The sequence below is a fragment of the Amblyomma maculatum genome, chromosome 4, assembly GCF_055883805.1.
Source record: "Amblyomma maculatum isolate TAMU_Amacu chromosome 4, ASM5588380v1, whole genome shotgun sequence".
Classification (NCBI taxonomy): domain Eukaryota; kingdom Metazoa; phylum Arthropoda; class Arachnida; order Ixodida; family Ixodidae; genus Amblyomma; species Amblyomma maculatum.
In genome coordinates, this window is record NC_139347.1 from 166788062 (window position 1) to 166797618 (window position 9557).

Genomic DNA, 9557 nt, shown 5'->3' on the forward strand with positions numbered 1-9557 from the left:
CGGGGATCGCTGTAGAAATGAAGTGAAGCGGAGACAGCGCTCTGAAGAGACGCAAGAGGTGCATGCGGAACGGTAGGCCAAACGCCGTGAAAGCGGGGCCGCTAGGCGGCCTCACGTAGCCTACTACGGCATAGACAATCTCGCCACAAGATCCCATTATCACGGCCGCTCGATGGAAGCGCACTGGGTGCGGCCTGCTGCGTCGCGCCGCAATGCGTCAATGGGCAAGCGCGTCCTTGGGAAGTTTACAGTTGCGCCCGCTATTTCTGCTGAGGGCGCCACTGTTCGGGGACACGTCGCCGCCGGGGTCGTCGGCTCGGAGCGCGCGGTTTGCTTCCTTTCTGGGCGCGTTCGCCTCGCGTCTTCGTGGTAAACGCAAACTTTTTTGTGTGCGCGTGTGCAAGCATGTTAACGTTGAGACTGGATGCGTTTGTTTTTTAAGGCGAAAGCCGTTCTAGGCTCATGGAGCGAAACTCTATGCGAAGAAGCTTTGCCTGTTGTCTGTGCGTCGCATCTGTGCACTGGTGTGCCCGTCGCAAAAGCGGACGTGCAAGGAGGGATATTAAAAATGAATATGATTGAGGGTTATAGGCAATCAATAAAAAGTAAAAATAGACATTGATAGCGGTAATGACTAATGCTAATGAGTAATAATGGTTAATAATGACTAAAATGATTTGTAATGACCAGTATAAAAAACTACGACATGTAATGACCGCAATTGATTAGAAGTTACTAAAAGTGCTTAGCGATTTATGGTAATGACTGTAATAGCTAGACATGACTCATCATTACTGTTAATGACTACGAAATGACCAATATGTGAAACGACGACATGTAATGACAACTGCTGATTCTAAATGAGTAACCTGCTTAGTTATGAGTGATAAGGGCTACAATGACTACGCAGGAAGACTCATCATGACTGAGAAACGACCAATATATCAAACGACGTCTTGAAATGACGTACTGTGGCAAACAATGAGAGGCAAATGATAGGACAAGGGTAGGCTTTCGCCGTCCTGCGCTTAAGAGACATCTAGAGACCCTCTAATTTTATCCGCTGAGCTCGCTTCAGGCAAGGACAGCAGCGAGGAGTGGAAATGCACTCGCTTCCTCTGAAATGAAAGCGGCGCTCAGGTTAAAAAGTCCAGATGCTGAAGCATAATGCCCTGTCAGCTGCCATTGAATTTGCTACAAGGGAAAGCAGATTGGACTTGGTGATTAATTATCGGTTAACCCCGCAAACAACGTGACGGGAACACAGGAGAAGACGGCACAACCGCGCTAGTTGTGTCGTCCTCTTTTCCTGTGCTCCCGACACGTTGTTTAACCTATTTAGTTACCAGGGAGCTGGCCAGTTAACTAGAATTTTTAACGATGTGTTGTGAAGCAGATGAATACGATTAGGTAGCACTAGAAGCTTTTCTCGCAGGTTATGTTGCGAGGACATATCAGAAAAAGCTACGAAGGTTTTTTTTATATATAAGCATGCAATTTGTTCTAAATTTTGCCGCGCGAGTCTGAGTGGCCTTGCAAGTAAAGGAGCCTGTGCATACAACATTTGTTTATACTGTTGAGACTGTTTGAGCCGATGCGATAAAATGAAAAGCCACGTTCCACAGAAAATCCGGCGCCCGCTCTTTCGGTGGAAAGTCGGAAAAAGACCTCTCTGGTAAGAGGCACTTTAGTTGGTGATATAGCCACACACCTTTGGCGCAATGAGAACACATGACATGTTGAATGTGGCAGGAGCTGACAAACCAGAGAGAGTCAAAAAGATGTAAGGGTGAAAGGGGAATTATTGAAAGCGGGACCCTTCGATCCCAAGTCAGGCACACTATACTTCTAAAGGGCACGTTCGTACGGCTTCGGTAAAGAGGCGCTTTATATAGCTATGTGTAGGGTGCTATTTCATATAATGCGGTGGCTTAAGGTTGCATTCTGATGATAAGTGACAGAGGCAGCAATTACGGGATATGGTGAATAAGCAGGTTGCAAAGTGCGGGCACTCTAAGGAGGCTACTCAAGGAGACTTAAGAACCCCAAGTTTTGTTTATCACTACCAGGTTTTTGTTAATTTATGCGATATTTGGTAATGGTTTTTAAGCGACATGTAAGTCGAGCAAGAGCCTGTTGCAGGAAATATAGTCAACTGGACCAGTTACAGGTTAATGAAAACCAAGGACAATGGAGGCTTGATGTACCCCGCAAAGGAAGTAATCAAGCTTTGTCAGCTTACGAGCGCCTTGAATAACAGAATGATGAAGTCTGAAGAGGTCCGGTGAAGTAGCAAGCTGTGTAAACTTTTGGTTTCATCATTGTTTTCTCACTGTACACAGTACCTGCAGCTAATCTATAAAAAAAAATGATCGTGCCCAAGCTAAGGCGCTATGCAAGATATTGTTAAGTTGCTGCCCCCACTGATAGGGAGCTGGGCTGGAAATGTCAACTCAACAATGGAGCGATGTTTATGGCTATGGCATAAACCTCTCTCAAGAAAGGTTTTCCGTCTGTGATTGGTAATTTTCTTCCTTTTTTTGTGTGGCCATTAAATAAGCGTACTCGGCTGCTCACTGAATCTCGGCTGCAGTTGCGCTCTGACGCGTGAGCATTCTTGTGATCACAGCTAAGTTTCACAACAGCGACACTCGATGCGCGTTCTTTCAATGAAAATTGCGAACCAGCAAAATTGTATGGGTTTGTGAGCAGCCAATAAAAATAGTAATAAAAACTTTCGGCGCATATACGTAGCACCTTCAATCAGACCGGCTCTATCAAGCGCGCTTACTTTGTCCGGTCATGCAAAATGCGGGAAGCCATGACGGATAGCGTTCTGGCGTAAAAAGTTTAATGTCTCCAACTGTGTAGAAGATCCCAGGTTATCATCTAGATTTAACGTAATAAGTATCTTCATATTTCCACTGTAAAATTTGTCACAATGAGATAGAAAGGTTGGTTACGTGTCGCATTTTCACAGAGGTTGCTCATAGTAGGACATTTTTTTATTGGATAGCGCTGGCAGCTTAGAACAGGTTGACGTCAATTTGTGTATAAAAGCTGTATGCAGAAATGAGTAAATGGTATGAAAATGACACACGGAATTCGCGACATATTTAAGTGGTTATTCATTAGGCTACCATGGCAGCTGAACAGCTTCGAATTGTTCACAGCCGGGTCACATTTTAATGCGACGAACAACTGGATTCGAATGCAACATCATGGTAATGCGAGCTCTCCAATCGATTGAACCACCGTCACTATAAGTTTTTCGGGGTACACTCCAGTATACATCCTTGCCGAGCAAGTGCTAAGTGCTGACATGGTCACACTAGACATAGCAGTATATACTAATTCTTGTTGCCTAATTGTGTGAAGCGGAGCTCTTATATCCTTAAAATAAAAGGCTTCTACCACGGCGACGCCTCCCTGAAAGCGCAGCCAGCCGCTATTCTCCGCGCGCGGCCGTCGCCGAACGGTGGCGCCGCGGCGGTGGCGACTGGATGTAGGCGCCTCCCGCCGGTTTCGAGCTACGTAGCAGGCCGCACCTAGTGCGCTTCCATCGAGCGGCCGTGCCATTACTTACAGATCACAGAAGCACATTCATTAGTGTGAAAAAAAAATTTTCCCGTTGATTGTACGTCTCTCCTTTCTTAGTCATGTGGGAAACCGCTAAGTTTAATAGCAGCATGTATAACTAGAAGCGAAACCTAAGCGTAACCGTGGGTCTGTAGCTATCGCTACTCGACTAGGTTTAACCAGAGCTAGACAACATCCATCTGTTCTTTCTTTCCACTGCGCCAGCGATCTCTTCCCACGACGTCATCACGCCGCCGTTCTCACGCAGAGTGCCTTCAAGTAATGCGCCACCGTTATGGTCCCTGGAAACATTTTTGTACCGAAAGCTACATTGGCCACGAACTTGCTATGTCGCAGTGGCGCTGCTCCGAGGAGGCACAGAAGGACCTTGAACCGTTGCCTAGCAACCGGCGTAGCTGGCGGACGACGCACGCTCGGCGCGGAGCCGCCGCAATGGAGGAAGGAAACAGTAGGAGGGAGCATGACATCACGCGGCCAACCTTCGCAAGCCAAGTTACGATGAAGCCGCTCCCTCCCCGTTTTTTTAATCTCCTAGTTAGACACTATGCTTTCATGTCGGTGCGTTTTAGTGCGCGCGTCTGCCATGGCGCGGTAGTAGATATTACCGCACGCTATCACGTGGTCTAACACGTAGGGGCCGACTCGCTCTCTGATTTTTTCTGACTAGGCTTCACGGAGATTGCCGCGTGCTCCCTCCTAATTTTTCCTGCCGTTTTGTATGACGTCACGCCACTTGCCGCATCGTAGCGCTCGCGTTCGCTTAACCAGTCACTACCAGTACTAAGTAATGATTAACTAGTCACTACTTAGCACTAATTATTCATTAGTCATGACTAAATAGTCAGGAGTAATGACTATTGGCTAGACGTCATCACATGATGACGTCGTCGGCTGTGACATCATGACGACGTCACATCCGACCATGTGTAATAACCGTAAGTGATAAGGACGTCCCATTCGGTCATAACGTCGGGACTATTGAAGATGTCGCCAGGTGATTCACGCATATACGAAGCTGACCACGCCGAGTGTTCGATCCGGACGTTCGTGCGGCGCCTTCCATTTGTAGCTTCCTCTAACTCCGCATCCCAGAGCATATAGAAATACACGCAATACCGCAGGTATCAGTGACGTTTCAAATTGATTCGCAGCAAATAAAAGGCACAGTATCTGTCACAAATATTCACGGACACCTTAACCAAGCTGTAAAGAAAAGGGGAGGCTGGCAGGGAAAAGAGAAAAAATGTACCTAGTGTAAGGCTTCGGCCCACTTCGCAACAGACGCTTTCGCCTCATCGTACTTTAGTGGCCTATGGTTGCCTAGGGACGGTACCGCCGTACATGTAGGGAGCCTCACTGCAAACTGTTCCTACCCTACGGGGCGGGGGCTGGTATGTCACCGCTGCTTGCGGCGGGGGTTAGCCTGCCACCAAATGTTTTATCTGTTGTAGACCATCATTGCACCCGCCACCGCTTCTTCCACCTGGTGGAGAAGGCTCCCTTGGGCAAGGCCTGCCAGCCAGTCTTTAACGTGGCGGCCCCCGTCTTCTAGGCCTACATGCGGAGGCGGCGGTGATCTTCTTCTGATGGAAAATAAAATTTTTCAATCAAATCGGGGGTGGACGACGGCTGTTGCGACGCGCGTCTTTCTCTCCCTCTTCTTTTTCCTTCTTCTCTATTTACTCTACTGTCAGCACGAGGCAGCGGAGGTGGCTCAGTTACAGAGCCAGTAGCAGGCTCGTGCATTTTCTTTTCCTTCTTTCTATGGCCGCAACAACTCGTTGTGCGCTTGGGTTAGGCAGAGGTGCTTAGTAAAACGATTCCTACACAGCAGCTGTACTTATCAATAGCGGCGTTTAAATGGACCCGACAGGAGCTGGTTGAGGCGTTTGCATCGAGGCTCCCATCGTACAGGGTAGAGACACTGCCATCGCGGGGTGAGCACAGAAATGGATATTTTCAACTGTCTACAATGTGCAAGAAACACAGCGGTTTTCCTTTCTCGTAAACCAATTTACATTCACTTTCCCTTAAAGGATTAGGTGTCCAATAGGAAAGCGTGACACACAGGGCGATTTTCTTTTGCTGTAAACCAATTATTCTCGCGAGAGGAGGCTATATAAAAATACATTATGATAAATATTGAGGCCGAAGGTAATACTATTTAAAAAATATTGGCGACAATTACGGTACTTCCTAATACGAAATTTAAGCGCAGCTCATCAGCAGTTCCAGCTTTTCGATAGATTGAGCAAAGATTTCGTGGAAGTCGTATGTACTTACAATAACAGACAACTCGTTACGAGGGACAACGGCGACGGCGACGACGACGCGAAACCCAGGAACGCGCGCCAAAGTGCCTAATGCTGGAACCATGCCATTCGAGACATTTTTTGAAAAAGGGTTTATTTTTTAACCGTGGTGAACTAGCTGCATTACGCAAACTACATAAAATTGTGCTGCTTTTTTTGTGATTGTGCGAATTCTCGTATACTGCTCATGTTACCCTGCAGTTTGGTGTAGGCGCTCGCATTATTAATGAACTATCTTTGCATTGTGTATCATGTTTGGTCACGTCTTCTACTTGAGCTCTGAAGCGTGCTTTTCATATTTGGTTCAGGTGAATGGAAAGGCGCAGTATTTGTCACACGTAATTGTTTCTGTAGATACCTGAATAGCGCCGTAAGCACTGGTAAGACGCCCGACTACTGTGCCGGAGTACCCGGGTTCGAACCCGACCTCGGCGGCTGCGTTTCGATGGAGGCGAAACGAAGAGGTGTGTGCTGTGCGATGTCAGCGCACGTTAAATATCCCCAGGTGGACGAAATTACTCCGTAGCCCTCCACTACGGCTCCTCTTTCTCTATTTCCACTTTCACTCCCATCTTCCTCCCTTCCTTTACGGCGCGGTTGCGGTGTCCACAAAAAACAAGTGAGACAGTTACTGCGCCTTAATTACTCCGTAGCCCTCCACTACGGCTCCTCTTTCTCTATTTCCACTTTCACTCCCATCTTCCTCCCTTCCTTTACGGCGCGGTTGCGGTGTCCACAAAAAACAAGTGAGACAGTTACTGCGCCTTTCCCTTCCTCTAAATAAATCAGTTAAATAAATCAGTTAAGGGAAGGGTGGAAGGTGGAGCAAAAGTGACGCTGGTTGCAAGGACAACGCCGACTGCGACGACGACGCGAAACCCAGGAACGCGCACCAAGGAGCTGCGCTCTAAAATGATGATAATAAATGATAACGGTAATTGATAACCAACTGAGGAAACCAAAAATAACATAATTTTTGGCGACGTAGTTAAAATTCCCGACTACTGTGCCAATGTAAAGGCGGCTGCGTTTTGATGGAGGCGAAACGGAGTGGCGTCGATGTGCTGTGCGATGTCAGTGCATGTAAAGATTTCCGGGTGGTCGAAATTGCTCTGAAGCCCTCCACTACTGCATCCCTGGCTCCCTATCCGCTTTCACTCCCACCTTCCTTCCTTCCCTTACGGCGCATTTTAGAGAACAAGTGTGACATATACTGCGCCTTCCCTTTCCTGCGAACCAATTATTATTATTATTATTATTATTATTACTATTATTATTATCATTCACTTACAGCTCCTTTATAGCCTGAGTCGCTTTGGGACGTTAGACTGAAAAAATTAAAACAAACCATACAAATTGCAATACCTAGAAAGAAGTAAATTAATTAAAATAGATAAACACAATACAAAGTTCATGCGGTGACCGCTAATTGTTTAACAAGCCAGTACAGAATGGTACAGGAAAGCTTGGCGTCTCATCTGAGCAACTCAACACTCGATCGTCTCCCGCCTTCGGCGCACTAAGCAAACTTTTGCCTCACATCACAGCAGCGATCCTTGCGCCACGAGCAGCGACTTGCTCTTAGATGGCGTGTGCGGAAAACCGGTGGCTTGGCGCCGGTCAAAAAGGGGTGTCACCACCTGGACGGTGGCGCGCTAGCATCGAGGCACCCTGGTACCCTTAAGGCCCCCAACCCTGTTCCATGACGTCACGTTGTTGCTAGGATGCACAAAGACGTCAGCGGCGCTGGTCTCCATAGCAACCGCGTTGACGCCACGCTAGAATTGTAGAACTAAATTACGCTTCTCACGGGCCCAGCAAGGCTAAATTAAAACGCTCGTCTTATGATTGGACGGGTAGGAGTTCCATTCCCGGTGGAGAATGATCTGCTTCTTTAAAAGTGAAACAGAACTCCGTCTTCATTTGATCGGCAAGTTGAGTGCGACACTTTCTGCGGAAGGACGGACGCACAGTCATGAGCTTATAAAGGCTTTCGCCTTAATATCCAGAAACAATGCTTTGCCACGCCCCTACCTTTCAACTTAGCGCCGCAGGCAACATACAAGTTAACATATATAATGCAACAAAAACGTTGATTGAATAGAAAACGCAATATTATCAGAGAAAAAGGTAAATAACAGAAAACTAGAAATAACACATTACGAAAAACACAGCTTTAATGCCTAGCGCAATGAGGGTATAGCGCATACACAGGTGCACCTGTATGGTACTCTCATAGGACGGTAATATTTTCTGGATAAAATTTATTTACGCATGGAATGAGGCGTTTACTACCATATTATGTAGTACATTGGAAGACGTATTGCAATGTGTCACAGTTCGCTTTCTGTTAAGAGATTTGAGCGTTTATCAAAAGGTGTAACGCGTAGCGAAAGTATTTGAAATTTTCTTTTATCCCCTCTTATTTTTGTAATCGCATTCTTTATTTAGGGCTAAATATTTTCAAGGATCTAATTGGCGTCATAAATTATTATAGATGTATACGTGCTAACGGGAGGAACATTTTCCAAATACATGAAACATGGCGCACATCTCTCACGTAAACACTATACCCCGCCTTTGCTGTGAGCTTCGGCCAAACTATTCACTCTTCTGCCAGCAGGATTTATCAAAGGAACCACTAAGATATCAGGGATTTCTAGATGGCCACATCTGTTTTATCATCGCTGTAAAGAAATGATTTCTGCCAACCAGCATTATATAACCACGCTGGGTCTTGATACCGTAATATTGCAATTATCTTCCTTTTAACTCTAGCGCTTTGTTCTAAACGTTCCCGTCTGATCATACGAAGTTACTTAGCCTGAGTGCTTAAATAATTCTGCCATCGGTAATAACAAGGCACTGGGGATAAAGAAACAAGATATCTCAAAAACCTTGCTTTTGATAACATCGGCAACATTGAACCTAGAACTGGTCTTATAAACATCTTTTGATCCTTCTTGAAATCAGTATGCAGTACCCCTTGCTCATATATCGATAACACCTCATTTTGGTATCACCACATAGTGCCTGGACACCAAACTACGCTAACAAAAATGCCTTTCGATGCACACCCCCCAAACATAGACGAGGGTATAAATTCGTGTTATTACCATGCGGTACATGTTCTTGGCAGGCTGAAAGCCGGGAAGCTTGCCCATAGCCACCTGGGAGCGGTAGTCGTTATGGGCCTTCAGCACCTCTGCTTTGTCCGCCTCACTGAGTCCGGCTTCAACCGAGATGCAGTTGGGATTCGGAGGCTTGCAGGCGGTGTGCACCAGACCACCAGGCAGGTTCTGGTACTCTGGGCGGCACTTGGCAAAAACAGTGCCACGAGGGCCAGCCACGCTGACGGCAAGGACGGCCGCAAGAAGAGACCTGGTCGCGTCGCTGTTCGTCTTGCTTCTCATCTTCGTCTTCCTCGAAGGATTGGATGTGTTGTTGTTGTTCTCCTCTAATTTGATGGCACATACCCACACAGGGGAGATCGGCCAAGAATTGGGGTGCAGAGATATTAGATTTCTAGATGTATAACTACATCGCAAAAATAAATAGAAAAAAATGATAGGGAATAGAGAAGGAAATCTAACTATGAAAAACCAAAATAAAAAGAGTAAATACTAACGCACGCAGTAGGAGAAT

General features: G+C 46.5%; 1 protein-coding gene across 1 annotated transcript in view; it reads right to left on the reverse strand.

The window, feature by feature from the left end:
* LOC146193436 (venom allergen 5-like) overlaps nucleotides 1-9325 on the reverse strand; it is a 70022-nt gene extending 60697 nt beyond the window's left edge. Inside the window, exon 1 of the mRNA XM_084600550.1 lies at nucleotides 9029-9325. Coding sequence (XP_084456676.1) covers nucleotides 9029-9325 — 297 coding nt within the window. The remainder of the gene's footprint in view (nucleotides 1-9028) is intronic.
* Between the last annotated feature and the right edge of the window lie 232 nt (nucleotides 9326-9557).